Source organism: Protopterus annectens, chromosome 13.part0, assembly GCF_019279795.1.
Source record: "Protopterus annectens isolate FY-2018-M chromosome 13.part0, PAN1.0, whole genome shotgun sequence".
Taxonomy (NCBI): domain Eukaryota; kingdom Metazoa; phylum Chordata; order Ceratodontiformes; family Protopteridae; genus Protopterus; species Protopterus annectens.
Window position 1 is genome coordinate 233,226,696 of NC_056747.1, and position 23,511 is coordinate 233,250,206.

The 23,511-nt window shown below is 44.9% G+C and overlaps 1 protein-coding gene across 1 annotated transcript in view; it reads left to right on the plus strand.

The window, feature by feature from the left end:
* LOC122787881 (RNA-binding protein FUS-like) overlaps window positions 1-23,511 on the plus strand; it is a 921,130-nt gene that overhangs the window by 192,041 nt on the left and 705,578 nt on the right. The window contains exons 2-3 of the mRNA XM_044054799.1: window positions 4,379-4,415; window positions 20,030-20,081. Of these exons, the coding sequence (XP_043910734.1) occupies window positions 4,379-4,415; window positions 20,030-20,081 (89 nt within the window). The remainder of the gene's footprint in view (window positions 1-4,378; window positions 4,416-20,029; window positions 20,082-23,511) is intronic.

Genomic DNA, 23,511 nt, shown 5'->3' on the forward strand with positions numbered 1-23,511 from the left:
CTAGTCAAACCAATCTTCCCTCAGCAAAACTTAGCTAGTGTTTATATTAAAATGGTTAAATTTGCCACAGGCCGTCACCATTGCTGTTCTCTCAAGTCCCTAACTCAACTCGAACTACCCAAACTTCTCACCTTTAATCAACTAACACACAAAATACTGTACAACTTCTTATTTTCACAAACTACATCATCACTACTTCAACACTATTCCATCTCATGGCGTACGTTCTTCTCACAAGTCTCTACCATCTATTTACAATCCTGAAAGATTTAATGGTGTTAGTCTGTACTCTGTGTTGCCAATTCATGAAATGGCATTCCAGGATCAATCACAGACGTGTACCCCACTACTATTCCTTCAAGTCTAGATTAAAAGCACATCTATCCAATAACTGGATCTGTGCATGCTCCACACCATCTTGGTACTCTTCCATTCACTTCTCCCCAGTTTTAATAGACGTTTTCTTGATCTATCCTACTTCCCTTCCTGCATTACCTACTTTCTAGCCTAACCTGTCTGTAATTCCTTAACCTTCTAATGTTCCTTCTCTCTATTCTTACACTAACCTTTATCCCAGAAATTGACTGAAATTTTCTACTGAAGTCTCTTGCCAGAAAGTGTATATAGTTTTTGCAACTTACTTATTCTGTAATATACTTTTCATGCGTTATGTAACATACGTATTAGGAACTGTCTTCTCTCTTATTTAATATATGTTCAACTTTATTGCTTGTTTTATATTTGCTTATTTTTGTATTGAATCCACAAATTGTACTCCTGTGTGATTGTCTTTAGTCTTTGTAACAAATGTTGATGTAATTATGTTTAAATTGTACTGTAGAGTTTTTCTCCCTGGGCCTGTGCTGGAAATGGGCTAGTACCCTGTTGGACTTTCCCCTGTAAACAAATGTCAAATACAAACCAGGAGAAATGCTCCTCCTGTAAATCTGTGATCAGCACAGTAACTCAGGTAAACTGTACGCTGTTGAGATTAACCTACACAGGAGATGCACTCTACTCCACCTGTACCTCTAAAATTTGGAAGTCTTCCCCACTCCCCAGCAAGTAAAGCAAATACAGTCCTGGGTATGCCAGTGTTCATTCCCCAGGATAATGTTTCCATTCTCTCAAAACCAAATGATTTTATGTAGCATGAAAAGCTACAATGTAAATACCTGTTTTTGTGTATTTTAGAAAGGTATGAGTTTTACGTTAAGACTTGCATGTTTTGTTCATGTGTGTAGCCTCCATTACTGTTACTGTATATTACTGTTGTAATATAAAGCTTGGATTATGTGTCACAGAGAGCCTTTTTCCCTGGATCTCTACTGAAAAGGGTTTCTCAAGCCCAGTCACTCTCCTGGTTAACAAATGCAAAATAAATTCTGACCTTGTTTCTGCTGTTAAACTGGCTAAACATTTGCTATACTCTCTTCTGGCTTCATTAGTTAACTCCATAAACAAAAACTCTTAAGCTCTCCACTCTTGCATAATAGCGAGTGTTTTGTACATATTAATATTTGTCTTGTATCGCTAATCTACACAGGAGCATTATCTGTTTATAATGAAAGTATGAATAATATCTAGGATTATGATTGTCATTGATCATAATTGGCTTATTTGTTCAAATACACATTCAATATGTAACTCGTACTCTTGCTGGTAGCGACTGTAGCATTAAATTTTTTTCCTATAGCAGTTTTGTTTGTATGTCTTTGCAAGTAAATAATTCTTCAGATTTCAATAACAACTGTAGTAAATTGATTGCATATTACTTTTTCATCTTGCATATTACTTATGTCTGATTTTTTTCATAATATTGCTTTTACTGGAGCTTTCTCCTTGGGCCCCTTCTGAAAACCGGTGCCATTGAGCACAGTTGGACTTCTCCTGTAAACAAGTGTCAGTAAATAAACTCTGAAATTACTTTATCATAAACCAGATCATTACTCTCGGTGTATTCTTTCCTGAGCCTAAACAACATATTACATATTCTGGGTCTCCACAGATGCTACCTGGACAGAACTAACCCTTAAGGAAAGCAAATTAGCTGTTTGTTTTCTCTGAAGGTAAGACAAAGGGTAACCAGTGTCAATATAGACTATTTCCAAATGGCTGTCCTCGTGCCATTTTTGTCTGTGTTCACCATAATAAGCTACTTCCTTGCAGGGTCAGGGCTCATTCTTGCAGGATTTTTGCCTCTTCTGTGGCTTTTTGGAAAGGGACAGACTCAGAAGTATTTTAGAGCCAACAACTTGGTTCTCTGTACTTGCTTTACAAAGGATGACAAATGGATTCCTTTTTCCAGGTCCAGAACAAGTTTTGCTAGGACCGTTCTCCAGGTGCTCTTGGATTCTTGAATTCCTTCCTGATTAAAAGCTTATGCTACTTATAACAGTGTTCTAAATGTTGAACTTTGCGCAGTTGTGTAAGTAAACTTAACAGTAGATGTTCCAGTAGATCATTGTTGCAGTAGCCATCCCATCTTCCAACCCCTTGCTTGTTTTTAGGATATAATTGTCAAGGTCTGGACGTATATACCATTGTAGATATAGTTACAATTTTGTTTGTTCCTTCCCTCGCATTTTTCTTTTCACAGCTGTAGCATCCCTTTATGGGGAAGGTGCTTGTATTTGGTGCCCAGACTACCTTTTTATATGGCAGTACGCAAGCCATTGAGAGTTTGGACACGTAGAAAGTCCTGTAAAGCTTTGAGAGCTGGCTGGTGGTCATGTTCTAGGCAAGGAAGTAGCCCAAATGGCTTTGGCTACTGCAGCAGTGTTCTAATTAGAACATCTGTTATGATAAGTTTACTTGGAGCTACATTTTCCGTTATAAATACAACAAAATTGTCGCTTCAAAGCATGCAGAAGGGCTGTGGTCACCTAGCAGGCATTTTTCCAAGATTGCTTCTGTGAAAGGCATTTGTTAAGCTACCACATGGGCTTCTCTGACTTCACAAAAGACTAAGCTGTATGTTATCTCAAGCCCATTCTTCAAAACTTAAGTCCGTCATGAGATCTTTTTTGTGATGCTGATGAGAGGGTTCAGCTGGGGAACTTTTCCTGTGGGTTGAAGAGAATGAACCCCAGTGTGAGAGTTTTGGACTTTTCCTGTGGGTTGAAGAGAATGCACCCCAGTGTGAGAGTTTCGGTTTGTCCTCATATTTTCATAAAGGTAATACTTCACTGGCCAAAAAAAATGAGTACCTGCCAGTTCTATGTAGTGTTGCGGCATGACTAAATTTCACTTTTCTTCACATAAAGATTTTACACACAAATTAACTGTGAGACTGTTAACTTCACCTGTTAAGGAGTGCAGTCAACTGACCTTGGCAATATAGTCTTCATGAGTAAAGCTGTTAAGTGGTGACTGATAACCAAGTACTAGTGATTTAATGTGTCTAGTTTGTGTTATGCAGCCTGAGATGCATTTCTTTGAGGGATTTGAATGAGGTGTCAGACCTCCATGATCTGTGGCATGGGGAGAAGATGGAAGTGATCAGCTTAAAAGGCAGTGACTGGTGTCTGGGCACCAAGTACCATCTAGGTGGTGACAGTGGAAAAATAACTCCTGGGGTAGAAGGAACCTGCATTGGAAGGTGCACCCTGTACTGATCAGATTAGTTGCATTGTTGCAGTGAGATGTGCAAGATAATTTCCCTTTCTTATAAATGGTGACTAAAATTTTAATCTAACCTTTACGAGCAGACTCTGTATAGTTTCTGCCCACAGCTATATGAACGACAACTGCATCGTTTGTACACCACCAAAACTTTTTTCCCCCTGAATAGGCTGTTCTGAGTGAGTAGTCTTGATATTCTGAGTTGTAGTCTTGATATTCTGAGTTGTAATGGGAGTGTTTAACTTTCATCCTGTGTTTCACTTGCGTACTTCCAGATAATGTAGATGCATGCACATATTGGCTGCATAGATAAATCAGGCTGTTTTCTGCATGTCTTAAAAGATCAGCTATATATTCAAAGTTCCATTTGTGTATTGAAATGAAAACAATTCATCTCCAAGGTCTGAGGTGTACAATGTCAGTTGGGTCATAATGGGCAGTACTAATTAAACCAGTGTGGATTTTACAAAAATGTTACTCCCTTGGGGCTGTGTTGAGCCTCGTGTTTATAATGGAAGGTTTCCCCCCACCCTCCCCTCCTGATTTTAAATTTTCCTTAACAGTGACTCTAGCATGAATACTGGGCAACAAGACCATTGAGCCAACTGTCTGTTTTTGATTACTGTCCTATGCATACTAAAGGTGTAAACTAGAACAAAGTTGATTTTAGTGTTTTGCTTTAATTTGTAAAGAATGCTACTGTAAGTTGCCATTTCTCTGAACTTTTATAAAAGTCTAATTTTTTTTTTGATAGGTTCGGGGAGCTACGGCCAGTCTGAAGGTCAGCAGAGGTATGTGGTGGATTACTCTTTGTTTTGTGTTTGTTCTGGTCTGTCTTCTGTTGGATCATGGCTAGTTGTTAAATGACACTGGGAAAAGGTGGTATGTTATAGAAGGGGCAAACATCCCATTATGGCCTTAAACTTCTTGTAGAATACGCTGTGTATTTTGTAGTCGAAAGTTCAGATGTTCAGTCATTCTTCTGATTAGTTTTGACATTGTCCTGAAAGCTGTAAACTGTTGCATAGTGAGACATTTTACTATTCAGTTTTTGCAAATGAGGAAGAGTCTAATAATTATATGTAGGATCCAGCTAAAAAGACCTTGACAAAGCACGACTCCCTTTTTGTCACGATTATGAAAGATATGCAGATTTCCTGGGGTGGGTGTTTGGATTTGGGGGTGGATGATTTGTAATACATTTTGTCTTTCCCTTAGTTTTGTTCAGCCAGTTATTAGACTGCAGCTGTAGTACATTGTCTGGGCAAGAGAATGGTTTTGTAAACTACAGCATGTTTGTGTTGCACCAACCAAATCCAATAGTATCTTTAAAAAAGCCAGTGTCTGATTTGTTTGTGGTAATTTGACTGTGAGAAGGCCCTTCCTCACCTCTTTGATTTGTTTGCCACTGGAAACTCCTCACATCTAATCTCATCTGCTTATACTAGAGGGCACTGGTAGATCAGATTGTGGAAGTTCCTCCTCTTAAAGTGATAAAAAGTTTGAGTTACCATTGCTATGCTTTAGCCTGTTTATTGCACAGTCTATTACCTAGGTTTAACTTTATTTTTTTCTAGTCTTTTATATAAACTGTTATATAAATTCACTTCATTAGCAGTCATTAGTACCTTTTTGTCTGAGCAGTAGGTGTCATGAAGTCTGATTTCCTCAGTCTATTTCCAGTATGCTAGGAGTAGGAACATAAAGGCAATGTAGGAGCTGACTCATGTTCACTGACAGCTGTTCCAATTCTTCCTGTAAAGGATTCCATAATTTGACGTGCAGATTTCTTCTATCCTTGGAGGCCAACCTCTATTTTCAAGTATGGTAGACCATAACCAGCATATTGTCAGTTTTGACACCCATCTCACACAAACCACGCCTTTGTCTTAGACAATTAAATAAGCTGCTTTAGACTATTACACTTAAAGTCCATGCCTAAACCACAGAGGCCTCCTAGACAATGGTTTGATATACAGGACACATCATTACACTAATAGGCAAAAATATACACTGATGGTACATCTGGTAATGTCGGACACAAGGATGCATCACTCGCTCTTTGCTTAACTGGTGAGTGTTGACTGCTTCTCGGGTCCCACCAGTAAGTGTTAGCTGCCCCTCTAGTTCCAGGATCTGTAGTCTCATTAAAGCCCTCAAGGCCCCTTCAACCAAGCTACACTTGTATCGTGGTCATTCTGCATGTGGGAGTGAATGATTTGATACCTCCTTGGATTTATGAAGAGGACCGTGATAGAGCTATGCCCCTGAAATTGGTGTGAAACTAGTATTGAGCATTACTCTACCATGTTCCACTGTAATGCCACAAAACAAAAAAAACTAACTTCAGTTATTGGCTTGGCTGTTGGCCTCATTCTAGGAGGAGCTAATGTCTATTTATTTAGATATATGCATATCTGAGGATTGCACCAGTGGAAATGATTGACTGCTTTGTTAGGGATAGCCTGATCCTCTTTCCTTGTGTCTTCTATATATTGGCCAGGACGTTTTCCTCCCCATAGTGCCTTTTTGTGGGTGGGTGGTTGGGGGAGGGTTGTGTGACAAGATCAATCTTCTCAAATTAGGTGCATGGATAATCAAAACTGTATAAATGTAGCAGTGCTCAATACTTTGACTTAAAAGGTTGCACTCCTTACAGGCATTCTTAAGCCTTGAAAATGTAAATGTTTGTATAGATCACTGTTGCAGTAGCCTAACCTATATGGGTTATATCCTACTAACGATGTAACAGCTGGTTATCATCTTAACCTTTCAGGTACCTTCCATGTGCCCAAAAAGCTAGGTAGCTTGAGCGACGTCAAGTTTGGGAGCCAAGCCCTTCAGAACTTTACTCTATCAGTGATCCTATGCGGGCTGTCAAGGATTTGACGGTCTGCTAACGATGTCCATTGTTTGTACGCAAGTTCCCTTTCGGGCGAGGGTTGAGGTTCATCCAATTTGCCTAGCTTAAAAATGTTTTAAGTTTTAATGACAGTGTTTTTAATGAGTGTCACTTGACATTTGAGTATATTTAAAACGGGAGAGTTACTCTTCTACTTTTTGTATTAAAAAGTTGTTAAACTAACTTCTGTGGTGAAGTTGGCATTTCTTTGGGGGGAGGCTGTGATAAAGCAGTTAAAAGCACTTGTACACTTTTTTTTTTCAGGGAAAGTTACTTGTTTACAATATGCCTCTCTCCAACTGTTGCTGCCCAGTTTCCCCAGGAATCTCTGTCTTCAGCTTAAACATGTAGCAACCTACAGATTTCTTAATTCTTTCTTGCAGCCACAAAAATAACAACGTTGTCAAATATTCTTTGCCTCCACACCAGGTTACTAAAGTAGACCTGTATCCCCTGGGGCTGTTGGAAGTGCTGTTGGCAGGCAAGGGAGAGTTTTAGGTTCCTAGCTTAGTAAACACTTATGAACCTAATGACCACATGGGCATTTTTAAACCTAGCCATGCATTTCAAATCTCTGAGAAGTTCTGATACCCTTGATAAGCAGGGGCCTTGTACTTGTCTGCCCCGGGAGAAGGGGCAGAGAACGTCATACAGTCTATCCGTAAAATTGCACCTATCCTTAGTGAAGTTTCTGATGCAATATCTGTTCTGGTTCTTCAGAATTTAATAGTCTTTAATTTTCTATCCCGAAAGCAACTATATCAGTGTTCCACAACACCTAGATGTTTCTGAATTTATCAGGTACAAAATATCTTCTGTAATTAAAACCAACTTTTCTTTTTCAGTTGTATTCTTGCATTTCTTAATCTCTTATTTTCTTTGCCAATGGCTCTAAATACAAAGTAAATAAAGAATAGAGAGTGCACCCCTGCCTGGATTCCTTTGTTCAACGCAGCTTATCTGCGAGGAACCATCCCTCTTAATTCTTGTCTCCGATCCTTCATATATCCTAATTAACCTATTTATCGTGTCTGGGAATGCAAATGCTTCCAATGCCCTGTTCTTAAATTTCCACCTTACTTTGTCAAATGCATTCTCTACATCAAGACCCACCAACAACAGAGGTATTTTCTTACATTCTCCTTCCCTCTAGATCACATTGTTCTATTAATGTTGCCAAATGTTTGCCTCCCCTCCACAAAACTACACTGATCCACATTTGGTCAGTTTTGGCAATGCCTTTATTTATTTATTTATTTATTTATTTATTTATTTATTTAGCTAGTATAGACAGAAACACTTTAAAATGGTTTAAAATTGAAATGAGTCTTTATGACTCTGGGTCTGAAGGGTCTTTGCCATCTTTAGATAACACAACCACCATAGCTTTCTTCCAAGATGCTGATTCTTTTTTTTAAATACAGTTAAAATCTTCCAGAGCTTTATAACTTTCTTCCCTCCTGAAGATTGATTGTACATCACTGTTTTTTATCTTGTGTCCTGTCTTAGCTCTTAGTTGTTGTCTTGTCTACCTCTAAAGTTGGCATGATTAAGTCTTTCATAAATATCTCTATTTGCACTTTGATTTCCACAGTTCTCTGCTTTGTTTAATTTTTCTTGAAATTTCCAGAATGTGTAAAAGCTCTGCAGGATTTATGGTTATTTTTTTCTTGTTATAAGTTCGGTAACAACACATTCTTTTGGTCAAGTTATTGTCCTAAAAGTTTTTGTGCTCTGGAGTTGTAACTGAAAAATAGTTGCTTAACTGCTGTCTTTCTAAACTTGTGCATATTATCCAGATATTCCCTTATTTTCTCTTTAGCACTCAGCATTTGCTCCAGCTCTTGTTTTGAGAGAGTCCCCTTGTTCTGCAATACTTTAACCTTTGTCAGCCTCTCCATGCAATTTTTTACTTCTTAAACCTTATATCTGAAGTAGGAGATTCATTTGTCTGCAACCTGTGGTTTATGGATCCGATATCGGATCTGAACCGGCATGGTTTACCAGCTATGGATCCAAGCTCTCAGCTCCTCCCCTCACCCATAATGCCCTGCTCTACCCTCATGACCCCAGATCTCGTTTGCCGCGCATGGTGACCAGATTGTTTTTTCCAGCTCTCCAGCGAAGTGCTTTATTCAGTGTTAAATTAGTCAAATTTAAAAAATTTTTTGGGTTAATTTGTGTGAAAGTGTAGGTTTCCCTCTTGTATTATTACTTTTTTAGAGTTTAATCTTAAATTTATATCCCTCCCCTCGCTGGTAGCGTAGTGTGTGTGTTGGGCCTGTGAGTGATTTTTGTTTTTTAGTTACTTTACTTTAGTTCTAGTAACTTTTATTTGTTAGCTTGGGATGTCTGAGCAGCCCAAGGCTATTTTCTCTAAGTGCTCCGAGTGTGGCCATAAGCTTTCCCCAGCTGATGACCACACTCGGTGTGTTAGATGCCTGGGGGTTGAACACCTCACATCTGGATGTTCTATTTGTGCAGGGTTCAACCCCAGGGCATTGAAGGAGCGGAGGTCCAAGCTTGTTTTGGCGGGCCTCTTGCCGCCGGACTCGGCTCCGACCTCCGCTCCTTCGGGGGTAACCGTACCCACGGTTATTCCCTCTCCGGCTCCCCCTCCTCCTCCTGGGACTCAACCTCCCGTTTCTGGTTCGGAGGAGAGGGATGCTAGGAAAAAGGACCGGAGGGAGAAGCACCATAAGCGGCGGGCCGAGACCTCTGTTTCGGCCCCGCCAGCCAAGCGGGCTTCTCCCCCGGCCCCCTTGTCTGCTGGATCTCCTCCTCCTCGGCTCCGGTCTCCAGTGTGTTTTTCACCGGGACCTGAGGAGGAGGAGACCCGATCTCAGTCGAGGCTATCGAGGAGGCACTAAAGGCCTACCTCGGTAGCCTCGTCGAGATCAACGTACAGCCTATTGGATGCTGATCTGGACCGGATGATGAGAAGGTTCATCCAGGCCCAGATGCAGATGGGAGTGCTCTTGCCCCCCCCCCCATTGGGGGGGAGCTCGACCCCCTTTTTCAAGCCAATTGCTCCTTCTCCGACCCGCTACCCGGGTTCGGAGCAGTTGGAGCCGAGCAGCTTCGGAGCCGGGGGTGGGTCGGCGCCGATAGTACTTGGTACTTCGGATCCGACCTCTCAGAGCCTGGATCCGAGCTTCGGATCCGGGGGGATCAGTGCTCCTTCGGCGCCGTCTGTGTCGGAGCGCACTGCCCCTTTGGATCAGATTGCTTCGGCGCCGGCTCCGATCCACTCTTCAGATCCGAGGGGGAGCCGATTGTCTGATCCTTTGGTCGAGGTCGGCTCCCCTTCGGCCTTTGATGTAGTGGAGAGGGCCCTGTTGAGGGTCTCTGGACCCCCGGCACTTGTTTCTGCTCCGTCCCGCGCTCCCTCTGCACTGGGTCAGGCTTCCACCATCCGGCCCTTGGGACAGCCCGCTTCTGTGCCCCAAGCTGCTCCCCTGGAACAGGTTGCTGCTTGCGAGGAGTCCTCTGACAGCCCCCCAGAGGATGTTCCTCACAAGCATACGTGCAAAAGGAGGCACATTGACTCCCCCGAGTCTCTCACGGAAGACACGGATTTGGAGGAAGGGGAAGGCTCCCCACGGTCACCCCCCGAGGATGTCTCATTTGGAGACATCATGGAAATGCTCCGCATAAGGGGGGGTGGTCTGCCCCCAAGTCTTCCTCGGACGAGTCCGTGTTCTTGGAGGCATTTGAAGCGGGCCCGTCTACCTCTTGGGTGTCCCCTCCTGCCGACCCCCTGGTGGACCTCATTACCACCAGGGCGTGGAAGGAACCGGACACCGTGGAGCCAATCCCTAAGAGGCCCGACAGGATCCTCAGTCCACCGTCTGACCGTGCCCATTGGAATAAGGGGCCTCCGGTAGATGCCATGTTGACGGCGGCGGCCACCAAGAGGGAACTTGCTCAGGAGAGTCCCTCAGTCCATCCCCCGAGCAAGGAGTCTCGGATGATGGACCGCTTGGGGAAGCGGATGTTTAGTTCAGCGACCTTCTCGTTAAGGGCGCTGAACTACCTGGCACACGTTATTAGGATGCAGCGCGATCTCATTAAAGAATACGCTGCATCTCCCCCAGAGTCCATGTCGGAGGAGGACAAAGTGCTGCACTCCACCCGCATGGCCAGTCTTAGATCAGTTACCAATACCTCTATGCGGCTACTCTCCCATGCTACGGAAGGCGCCGCTAGAGCCGCAGGGGCAGGTCTAGTCACTAGACGCCAGGCCTGGCTCCGTCATTGCGATTTCTCAGAGCCCTTCAAAGCGTCATTTGCGAACGCCCCCTTTGATAGTTCTGCCCTCTTTGGCAAAACCGTTCGCGACACTTTGACCCAGAGCGAGAAGGACGGGAAGACGCTGTCTGCTGTCGGAATCCGCTTCTCTGCACCCCAGAGGCCCTATTCTAGGAACCAAAAGGGTCAGAAGAAGATGTGGTTCCGGAAGTCGCAGCAATCCCAGCCTGCTCCGGACAACCAGTCCTTCTGTGGCAGAGGAGGACAGGGAGGACGCCGCCCTAGAGGCAGAGGGGCTCCCAGGAACTTCGGGTCCAGAGAACCCTTCTCTGAACGGCCCGCGCAGCAACCCTGAGGGGTTGCTCGGCTGCTCCACTCTGGAGGCAGTCGGGGGACGTTTTTCGGGGCACCTAGCGGCATGGGAGTCCATAACATCAGAACGCTGGGTTCTCCAGATCATATCCAGAGGATACTGTATCCCTTTTCGTCACTTACCAAAATTGAAGTCCCTCCCAGACGTTCCACCCGGTCAACGGGAGGCCGCTTTGGCAGAAATTGGCCATCTGCTAAAGAAAAGAGCCATCCAGCCCGTCCCCCCAGACCAGATCGGATCAGGGTTCTACTCCAGGTTCTTTTTAGTGCCAAAAAAGACGGGGGATCTAAGACCAATTTTAGACCTTTCTCTCTTGAACCTGGCAGTTCCCAAGGAAAAGTTCCGAATGGTCACTCTGCAGTCTATTCTCCCCCTTCTGGGAGAAAATCACTGGATGTGTTCCATAGACCTCAAAGATGCGTACTACCACATCCTAATGGACAGGCGCTCCAGGAGGTTTCTCCGCTTCCGGCTGGGAGCCAGTCACTACCAGTTCCGGGTCCTTCCCTTTGGTCTCACCACAGCCCCCAGGGTGTTCACCAAAGTATTAGCAGTGGTAGCGGCCCACCTGAGGCTTCAGGGGGTGCAGGTCTTCCCCTACCTGGACGACTGGCTCCTTACCGCCCCAACAAGGCATCTACTACTATTGGCGCGAGACTCCTTTCTCCATCTTGCTCCCAATCTGGGCATCACTATAAATACAAAGAAATCCAACCTAGCGCCCACACAGCTCTTAGATTTTATAGGGGCCAGGTTAGACACAAGGAGTTTAAAAGCCTTCCTCACTGCGGACAGAGTTCAAAATCTGCAGCTCCAGGTGCGGGCCATTCTCCACTCAAGTTCTGTTCCGGCGGAGTTGGTCCTGAGGGCTCTAGGGTCCATGGCGTCTGCTATAGCACTTCTTCCTCTCGCCAGGCTCAATATGCGCATCCTCCAGTGGACTCTTAGTACAGTGGTCATACCTTGCTCTTCCTATGCATCATCCCAGTGCGATCAGCAAGGCTTGCAAGCGGTCCCTCCTTTGGTGGCTTCACTCCCCAGATCTCCACGGAGGCCGCCCATTTTGTGCTTCTCCCCCTCTCGCCACGGTGACCACGGACGCCTCCCACCTCGGGTGGGGGGGGCATTTTGCGGGCCGGACCGTCCAAGGCACGTGGAACGATTCAGAGACCTTACTGCATATCAACGTTCTAGAGATGAGAGCAGTGCTCTTAGCATTGCTAGCACTTCAGGACTTTCTTCCCTTGGGAACAATTGCGATTCAATCGGACAACATGTCGGTTGTCTGGTATATCAACAAGCAAGGAGGAACGAGGTCTTACCCTCTTTGTCGAGAAGCCATGAGAGTTTGGGAATGGGCAATCTCCACCAACCGCTTTCTAATAGCAACGCACATTCCGGATCGGTCCAACATCCTGGCGGACAAGCTCAGTCGCACCATTCTGACCCCTTACGAGTGGTCTCTCAATTTTCAAGTAGCGGAACGCATATTCGCACGGTGGGGAACTCCTTCATGCGATCTTTTTGCCTCTCCCTCAAACACCAAGTGCGACAGTTTTTTCGCTCTGATACCTCCTCCAGGAGGTTCCCCAAGAGACGCTCTGGTGCATGCTTGGCCACCCGGTCTTCTGTATGCTTATCCACCCTTGCCTCTGATGCTCCAAGTTCTTCAGAAAGCCTCTCGGTTGGGTTGCAGAATGATTCTCATTGCTCCGTTTTGGCTTCGACAGATCTGGTTCCCCTTCCTAAGGTCTCACTCGGTGAATCCCCCTTGGATTCTAGATCCCATTCCAGATCTGATATCTCATCCATCCTGCCTATCTCCTCCGAACCTGGACAACCTGAAGTTGACCGCTTGGCTGCTCCAGTTCCACTCTTGATCAGGACTCCCGGTATTTCGTCCCCGGTTAAGGCGATCCTGGTGGCAGCTCATAAACCGTCCACTAGGAAAGTCTACCGCAGCAAGTGGAAACGGTTTTCTTTGTGGGCGGAGCGGCAAGGCCTGAACCCCTTCACAGTTCCTCTCCCTTTAGTGCTTGATTTCTTAACCACTCTTTTTAACGATGGTGCCAGCAGTTCCACAGTCAAAGTACAGCTTGCGGCAATTTCACATTATCACATTGGTCATGACTCCAGTCCACTCATGTCAGCCAAGTTGTGTAAAATTTTCCTTAAAGGTACTTTCCTTCTCAGGCCCCCTGTAAAACAAGCGGTTCCTCCCTGGGACCTTTCCTTAGTTCTCCAGGCCTTGACCACCCCCCCCCTTCGAACCAGCGGCTACGGTAGATCTCAAATTCTTGTCTTTCAAGACTGCCTTCTTAGTAGCCATTACATCGGCCAAGAGAGTTTCAGAGCTCCAAGCATTATCAGCTAAACCTCCTTATTTGGTCTTTCATCCGGACCGTGTTTACCTCAGGACCAACCCGTCCTTTCTTCCTAAAGTAGCTTCTGAAGCAAACATTAATCAATCCATTAACCTCCCTGTTTTCTTTCCTAAATATGAAAACAAAGGTGAATACAAGCTTCACTCCTTAGATGTTCACAGGCAACTTAGATTTTATCTAACAGAACGGCTGGTCATAGGCAATCCGACCAGTTATTCATTTCCTTTGCTAAATTTAATTTGGGCAAGCCAATTTCTAAAGTCTCTCTCTCGCTGGATTTCACAATGTATCTTATTGGCTTATCAAGCTTCAGGAAGGCCCGCACCGGAGGGTGTTCACGCCCATTCAACCCCGTCAGTATCTACCTCGGCAGCCTTTAAGGCTAGGATTCCTCTAGATGATATTTGTGCAGCAGCCACGTGGGCTTCATCTCATACTTTTATTTCCCACTACAAGTTGGATCTTGCATCTAGGGGTAGAGCATCCTTTGGCTCATGGTGCTCGGAATATCCTTCCATGATGGCCGCCCAAGATTCAGGTAGCTGGGGACTCTGTCCCACAGGTTGCAGACAAATGAATCTCCTACTTCAGATTTAGAAGTTATGTACTCTCCATAACGTTCCATCTGAGTAGGTGTATTCATTTGTCTGCAACCATCCCGCCCTCCTATCCCCCTGGCCTTTCAGTTTCCTGCATATTGTGTGTTACCCTTTTCAGGGTGTTCTTGCTGTTGGCAAACTCGATCTGAGGTCATGAGGGTAGAGCAGGGCATTATGGGTGAGGGGAGGAGCTGAGAGCTTGGATCCATAGCTGGTAAACCATGCCAGTTCGGATCCGATATCGGATCCATAACCCACAGGTTGCAGACAAATGAATACACCTACTCAGATGGAACATTTTGGTGAGTACATAACTTCTAATTTTTTCTTATTTCAACCATATTTTAAACTGCATTTTAATTATGTCCCAGTTAATAGCTGTAACGTCTGAATCTTCCCTAGTAACTCTCAAATAATTTCCACTGCCCATTCCACACATTTCTCTTTTTCACATGTAAGTGGGAAAGTGCCAGTGTCTTGTTTACTTAATTACTCTGCATTTTTATCTTGATTGGTGCATGATCAGAAATATTTATTGGACATGTTGAAGCTTTCAGTTAAATACACATGGTCCTGTGAAATATAATTTCTATCTAGTCTAGCCCAGTTATTGTACTTTGGGGAATAAATATGTAAACTGTGTCAGAGTTCCTACTGAATTCACATGTTCCATACCAGATATTTTCATACATTTCTTCAGAAATATACCGTCTTTTTATATTACCCCTTCCAGGTCCCCTGATGCATCTCACTATTGCAGATCAAATTCCAGTCCCCACCTGTAAATATTCCCTGCTGAAAGCTGATTTTTTTTTTCTCCCAAAATTTAAGCTCCATAATAGCAGTTTTTGGTGGACTATAAATGCATGCCACTGTAATCCTCCTCCCATGCCAGTGTCCCCTCACAAACACAAATCTACTGATGTTCGTCGTGTTTCACTGCTGCAGTCATTACATTTGGGTTATCCTGCCGTCAGGCAGTCCCGCAGTCGGCCAGAGTTTCAAAGTCTTGGTCCGGCGTCGGTTGCTGTCGCTTCTTCCCTGACGTCAGTGCACCAGGGGTATACAAGATGCAGCCGACGCCATTTTCTTCAGTCTTTCTTGCCGTGCGGTGCCCGAAGCAAAAGCAGTTCGCAAGTGCCGATCGGCCGACTCCTGAGATTTTCAAATTCGAATTTCAGAACCGCAGACTTCAATAAAGCTAAGTACCCTGTTGGGGAAACTTTTTCTTGCCTCAGACCGATGTCAGTAAAAGTTAATAATTGCATTTCTTGTGGGAAGCAAATACCTCATAAGGATTTTCATTCTTACTGTATTCCATGCCTATGCCCAGACCACGACGTCACTAGTTGTCTGTTTTGTGCTAGATTTAACAAGCACACTAATAAACGTCTGTTTGATTTTGCTCGCCATTATTTTGGCCGAAGATTCAATTATACCATCAACCAGAATACACAAAAAACGCAACGACAAAGATAAGGACAGGCATCCGAGGTCCAAAACTGACTATGAAGCCTCTTCTACGCCAGTTCTCAGTGAGGTGCATTCGCAGCCCCTGACACCCACTACCTCAGAGCCACAGGCTGCCTCCGACTTCCATGTGGAGATTCCTAGGCCTCTGCAAACTCAAGGTATTGGACCTACCGAAATTAACCCCTCAGATGGGTCCAGAGCTGCTGAGCAGGCATCGGTTTCTGAGGGTGTTTTCAGACCTTCACAGCTTACCATCAAAACAACAACCAAGTCTAAAACTCCATTAAAGACAAAGAAACAAGTACAGTATTCAGCTGGACAGGCCTCCATGCCTAAAAAACAGATGCTCAAAATGGCCGAAGACCTAATTACTCTGATCAGGGGTTCCCATCCCCCTCCTGATAAAAGGCCTAGGCAGAATACAGACTATGATTCCTCTGACCAGGTTTCCATTTCTTCTGATTCCTCTTCAGACCAGGGATACTCTTTACCCCCTATGAGGACTCTGATGCTGAAGAATATATCCCTTCAGCCTCTCCTCCTGAGGATTACTCTTTTGGGGAAACTTGACATACCATGAGGGAGCATTTCCAATGGGAGAGCCAGGATTATTCAGAATCCAAGAAAAGGCGCCGAGATTTTCTTTTATTGCCTAAGCACAGGCCCCTTGCTATTCCGCCTGTGTTAGACATTGTGGATGATGTGTTCTCTGAATCCAGTTTAACCCCTGATTCTTTGCCCCCAGCACCAGTCAAGCCAGATAGGTACTATAGAGTCCCTGACTCTCACAAATTTCTTTATAAAAACCCTGCTGCTGACCCAGAAACTATTTCCCAGGGTCCAAAAGGGGTAAAGGCTTCCACTGCTAAAAATGCAGTTCCATCTGACAGGGATTCTAGAGCATTAGATAGATGGGGGAAGAAAGTTTACACTTCTGCAACTTTAGCAGTAAGGGCTTTAAATTGCCAGTTCCACATGCTTAAATACCAACAATATTTAATGTCTCTGTTGAAACAGAAAATGCTTACAAGCTCAGAAGGTCCTGACTATAAGGAAATGCAGGATTTATTGCATGCAGCTGAACAAGTGGGAAAACATACTCTGCAATGTGGTTTTGATTCATTAGAGGCTTCTTGTAGAGCCGCAGTTGCAGGATCTGTGATTCGAAGGCATGCTTGGTTAAAAGAACAAGGTTTACCTGATCATGTTAAGGCAAAATTATTGGATGCTCCTTTACAGCATGATATCTTGTTTGGTGTTAAGTCAGAAGAGGTATTAAAGAAAATGGAGGATAAGGCAAAATCTATACAAACAGTGAAGGATTTCTTACAGGTACAGCCACCTCGATTTAGCAGAAATTGGCCTTCAAAAAATTGGTCCTTTCCAGTGTCAGACAGACCACAAAGAGGCAGATACCAGACGCCCAAGAGGCAGATCTCAGCCCCAAGGCTCTTACAGACCCCGACAGTGGGGTGCTTCTACCCCAAAAGGAGAAGACAAGTCACCCAGATGGTATTCCTCCCTCAAGACAAACAACAAGATCTTATTTCAGGAACTTGGCAAGCATGACCCAGCTCACTGCAAGGCAATTCCTGCAAGCACTAGGGTTCGTGGCTTCATGTATCCTGATGATCCCATATGCAAGGCTGCATATGAGACCTTCAGTGGTACCTCAAGAACCTTTGGTGTCAACACACACAGGACTTAGACTTTTCTTCCCCTTATTCCCTGAGATGTCCTTCAAGGATGCATCTGCAGTCATCACATATGGGTTGTCCTGCCTCAGGCAGCCCTTCGGTCGGCCGGATTCCAAAGTCTGGATCTGGCCTCGGCTGATGTCGCACTTTCCCTGACGTCAGAGCGTCTCGGGTATAAAAGCATCAGCCGACGCCATCTTCATCAGTCTTTCTTGCCGCGTGGTGCCCGAAGCAGAAGCAGTTCGCAAGTGCCGGTCGGTCAGCTCCTACACAGGACTTAGACTTTTCTTTCCCTTATTCCCTGAGTTTCTCTGGTGGGCGGCAACCTGTTCTCAGAACATGGGTCTGCCTTTCCACCCACCACTTGCCAGCCAGACTCTCACCACAGACGTCTCAGATTATGCAAGGGGGGGGCACATCTGGAAGGCAGGGGCATACAGGGGACTTGGAGCATTCAACAGATTCATCTGCACATAAACTTAAAAGAACTGATGGCAATGCAGCAGGCCTTGCTGGCTTTCAAAGACCTACTCTACCCTGGGACTCTTCTGATCAGGACAGACAGTACCACATTCATGTGGTACATCAACAAGCAGGGGGGGACTCGCTCTTACCCTTTGTGCAGACAGCATGAGACTATGGTCCTTAGCAGCTTCCATGGGCATACATCTCTCAGCCCAGTATCTTCCAGGGAGGCTAAACTCCTTGGCGGATCAATTGAGCAGACATGTTCTGGATCCTTATGAGTGGCAACTGAACAAGATCATTTTCCATTGCGACACTCCTCAGGTGGATCTTTTCTTCTCTCACACCAGTCATCTCCTTCCAACCTTCTGCAACAGGGAGTTTCACATCAAAGCTTGGAGAGTGGATGCTTTGTTCTTCCCATGGACACAACTCTCCATTTATGCCTTTCCTCCTCTGCCTCTTCTTCCCAGAGTGCTGCTAAAGATAAGGGACGAAAAACTATAAAGGCTGTTCTTATCGAACCAGATTGGCCCAGGCAGCATTGGTATCCCCTTCTTTGCAGCCTTTGCCAGGCTCAGCCTTGGCATCTTCCCCTGGTACCAGATCTCTTGGTTCAGGATGGGCAAGTTTCCTCATCTTCAAACTCTGCATTTAACTGCCTGGCTAATACTTTAAATTTTTCCCAGCAGGTTGTTGAAGTTCTTCATGAGGCCATAAGGCCTAGCATCAGGAAATCCTATGCAGATAAATGGAAGAGATTCTGCTCTTGGATGCAGGCTAAAGGAGAAGAGTCTTCTCTTTCCCTCATTCTTGATTATCTAGCAGGTCAGGTTTGCTTAATGGTGGACTTTCTTTTTCAATTAAGATTCATGCTTCAGCAATTTCTGCTCATTGTTCTTTTGAGCAACCAATTTTTTTTCACCCCTTGATGAAGCAGTTCCTGAGGGGAGCTAGCAATCTTAGACCTCCCAGAAGAGCTCCTACTCCTGCTTGGGATCTTAATTTTGTCCTGGAGAAGCTTACTCTACCTCCCTTTGAACCTGCTGCCTCTGCAGAATTAAAGTTTTTCATGGAAGACTGCCTTTCTTTTGGCTATTACTTCTGACAGAAGGGTTTTGGAGCTGCAAGCATTAATGATAGTAGAACCTTTCATTATTTTTCATACAGATCGGGTATCTCCGAGAACTAATCCCACCTTTATGCTTAAGGTGGTTTGCAGTCTAACCCTTAACCAGTCTATTCATCTGCCTACCTTTTTCAGTAACCCCCAGAATAAGGGGGAAAGGATTCTGCACTCTCTTGATGTGCACAGACAGTTGAGATTTTACTTAAACAGGACTAAACCCTTTTGGAAGTCTGAGCAGTTGTTGGTTAGTTTTGCTCCTGGGGCTCAGGGTAAAGCTATTTTGAAACAAGCCATCTACAAATGGATTGCTCATTGTATTCACTTTTGTTACCTGCAGCATGGAAAGGTTCCCCCTCAGGGTTTTAGGACCCATTCTACTAGAGCAGCCAATACTTCTGCAGCTTTTTTGAGAGGGGTGCCTACTAAGGACATTCTAGAAGCAGCTACTTGGTCTTCTGTCTATACTTTCACAAAGCATTACAATCTACCTTTGTTTTTTAAATCCAGGGCTAATTTTGCTTCTGCAGTTTTGCAAGGCCTTTTTACCAACCCTTAATCTGTGATTTTTTCCTCCCCCCTTTTGTTTTTTTCCTGGGCTTTGGGAATCGACCCATATGTTAGGACTGCAACAATGAAACACGAAGAGCATAGTACAGTTGTGTATACTTACCATAAATGTAGATGCTCGAGTGTATTCACTGTTGCAGTCCTGGTTTCCCACCCTCCATTTCCCCTTTTTTTTCCTAAGGCACAGACTAGATATGTTGTTTTTGGATGGCATGTTTCCAGGAGTTTTCCTTCCTGGTGTAACCTTCTTTTGGGGGCTCCTGACAGTTAAGGCAAGAAAAACTGAGCAAATGGCATCGGCCGCCTCCCTTTATACCCGACGTTCTGACATCAGTTTTTATAGCCGACGGTGGCTGACGTCCTATACAGAGGACTCTGGCCAGCTGAGGGCTACCGGAAGCCGGATAAACCCATATGTTAGGACTGCAACAGTGAATACACTCTAACATCTACATTTATGCTAAGTGTACACAACTGTACTTTTTCTGTCAGCATATGTTTGCGCTGATTTATAAATGTTAAATATTAAAATGTAACTTTTTTTTTTTTTTTTTTTTTTAATTAGCTATGGATCGTATAGCTCCCAAGGAAGCCAGAGCTATGGACAGACTGGACAGGTAAGGTGAATTAAATATTGCAGTTTAACATTTATACTGGCTACTCGCCATCAAATGCAGCGTCAGTGAGTTTGTCTCACAAATACCTGTTTTTAACATGTGATCTCAGTTCAGTAGTTGCATGGGGAGAGAGAAGGTCTTGAGTTTAGATGATAGACTATGGCAGTGCTTGCTTCCTTGTGGTAACTAGAGTGATCTGATGGCTTTTCAGTCTGGGTTCTACTTGTGAGATTATTGGATCTGATGCCGACCGATTTCCAAGACTTCAGCTCTACTACCATTACCCATACACCCCAGATCTAGCTTGCTGCCTTTCTGGACAGTAGCTCCGTTTGCTTCTTCTCTGTATCCTTTTTGTTTTCCCCTTTTTATTTTTTTTAAGTCAGGGTTTTTTACTCCTCTACACCCCCCCATTTGATGTTAGTATAGTGTACGTGTTTATTGCTGGCATTAGGTTTGTTTCTGTATTGTAAAGGAGTTAGCTGGTTAATTAGGTTAGGTTTGTTTTTGTATTGTAGAGTTGCTAGCTGGTTAGTGTAGGCGCGTTTCCTGCCTTTTGGGACTTGGATAATGTGGTTTGTTTTGTGTTCATTCTCAGAATGGAAAAAGTCTTAAACAATGTGTTTTTTGTGGCCAAAAGCTTCCTTCTTAGGATGCTCATGAGTGCTGTGTGAAATGCCTCAGTGCTGCTCACCTTGAATCCCCTTTGGCTACTTGCAAGGGCTTCGACTCTCATGCGGTCTGTGAGAGGGAGAGCAAAGCTCATCCTTTAAGGGTCTTTCCTCCGGTGGAGGGGGGGGGGATTCTTTTATCAGCATCTTCCAGTAAGGATGAGAAGTTGGTTCACAAACAACTTAAGGACGCTAAATCTTCTAAAGGAAACTGTAAGCGGTTGGTGCAGTGTACTACTTCTATTTCTGGCCAACCAAATCCAAAAGTCCCAAGACTTTCAGATACCATGACCGCTTCGGGGCCAGGGTCTTTGAGCTTGATGGCCTTTGATGTCCTTCAAGGATGCATCTGCAGTCCTTACAAATGGGTTGTCCTGTCCTCAGGCAGCCCTTCGGTCGGCCGGATTCCAAAGTCTGGGTCTGGCCTCGGCTGGTGTCGCACGTCACCCGACGTCATAGCGGCAGTTTTTCGGGTATAAAGGCATCAGCCAACGCCATTTTCCTCAGTCTTTCTTGCCGCGTGGCGCCCGAAGCAGAAGCTGTTCGCAAGTGTCGGTCGGTCAGATCCAGAGATTACTACTACCGAATACTTCTACTACTACCGAAGACTTCTAAAAAGCTAAGTACCCCGTTGGGGACTCTTTCTTGCCTCCGCCGATGTCAGAAAAAGTTAATAACTGTTTAAATTGTGGGAAACAAATACCTCATAAAGATTTCCACTCTTACTGCTTACCTTGCTTAGGCCCAGACCACGACGTAGCAGCTTGTTTAGCCTGTGCTTCTTTCAACCGACGAACGCTTAAACGTCGGTCAGAATTTGCTGAAGAGTTTTTCGGCTCCGATTTTGCTTACATTATGCCGTCGGATCCTCCGACTACGCAAATTTCTAAAAAACGCAAGGAAAAGGACCGACACTCGCGGTTAAGCCAACCGCGAGTGTCTCGGTTTCGGCTGAAACAGAGTCCACGGTTCTTCCTTTGGCCGAAAGCTTGCCACTTACCGAGGCCTCATCCAGCTTGGCTGAATCTGCTACTGAAATCCCACCTGCTCTTGCAGGTTCACAGGATTTATCCGATACTATCCCTTTGGATAATTCTACCCCTGCACGTGGAGCTGCTAGGCCTCCTGCATCCATGTCAATTAAGGCCTTTGCCAGGGCTAAAGCAGCAAAAGCTACCAAAACTGTGCCTGCTAAGACCCCCTCTCACAGGCCCAGTTCTAGTTCTCAAATGCTTAGTCTAGCAGAGGATCTCATTTCTTTGATCCGGGGATCCCAACCACATCCAGACAGGGCCTCTCACCCACCTCCAGAGAAGAGGACTAGAGTAGAGCCCCCTGAGCCAGTTTCTTCAGATGGCTCCTCTGATGAATCAGATAATTCAAACCCTCCAGAGGCCCCCTTTTCTCCTTATGAGGACTCTGATGCAGAAGAGTCCATTCCTTCTGCCTCTCCGCCTGAGGAATTTTCCTTTGGGGAAACCTTGCATGCTATGAGGGAACAATTTCAATGGCAGGGCCAGGTTTTTTCTGACACTAGGAAAAGGCTTAGAACCTTTCTGCATTTGCCACAGCATAGGCCTTTAGCCATTCCTCCAGTACTTACTGTTGTGGATGATGCTTGTACTGCTCCTGATTCTCTTCCTCCAGCCCCTGCTAAGCCCGATAGGTACTACAGGGTCCCGGACACACATTATCATTTGTATAAGGCTCCTTTTGCAGATCCTGAAACTATCTCCCAGGGACCTAGGGCTGTAGCAGCTACCTCTGCCAAAAAACCCTCCCCTCTGAAAGGGAATCCAGGTCCTTAGAGAGATGGGGTAAAAAAGTTTACACTTCTGCTACTCTTTCAGCTAGGGCCTTGAACTGTCAATTCCACATGATCCAGTATCAAGAATTTATGTTAGACCAGTTAACTCAAAAGCTGTCCTCAGATGAACCATTAGACAAAAAATCTATTCAGGAAATGGTACATAACATTCAGCAGGTCAGTAATCATTCCTTAAAATGCGGCTATGATGCACTGGAAGCTTCCTTTAGATCAGCCATGACTGGCACAGTGATCAGAAGACATGCATGGTTAAAAGAGCAGGCCTTACCAGATCATGTCAAATCAAAGCTACTAGATGCTCCCATGGACAAGATCAATTTGTTTGGCTCTCCTGCACAACAGGTGCTGAAGAAGATGGAAGAGAAGGCAAAATCTGTCCAGACAGTGAAATATTTCTTACAGGTCCAACCTCCAAGGTTTAGCAGGAATTGGCCCTCCAAGAATTGGTCCTTTCCAGACACCTCCAGAGCTCAGAGAGGCAGGAATAGGCGCTCAAGAGGCAGAGGTCAATCCAGAGGTGCCTACAGGGGACGCCAGTGGCAGGCTAACAACCAGCGAGGTACAGCCACAGATACAGCCACCACCACTACTACAGGACAATCACAGTGACTTGGCTCTGGCACCGCCTACCAGGGAACAACTAGAAGCACCCTTAGGCGGGAAGCTAACCTTATTTTCAGTAAACTGGCATTACATCACAGGAGACAAGTGGATTTTGCAGACAATAGACCAAGGTTACAGGTTTCACTTCCATACTCTACCAAGGAAGAGAGGAATGCCAAACCTACCTCCAAATCAAAAGACAGAAGCTCTAAAACAAATAACTCACTTACCAAGCATGAGAGCTGTAGAAAAGGTACCATCTATGGTGCAAGGACAGGGATTTTTACTCCAGACTCTTCTTGGTACCAAGAAAAGAAAACCAATGGAG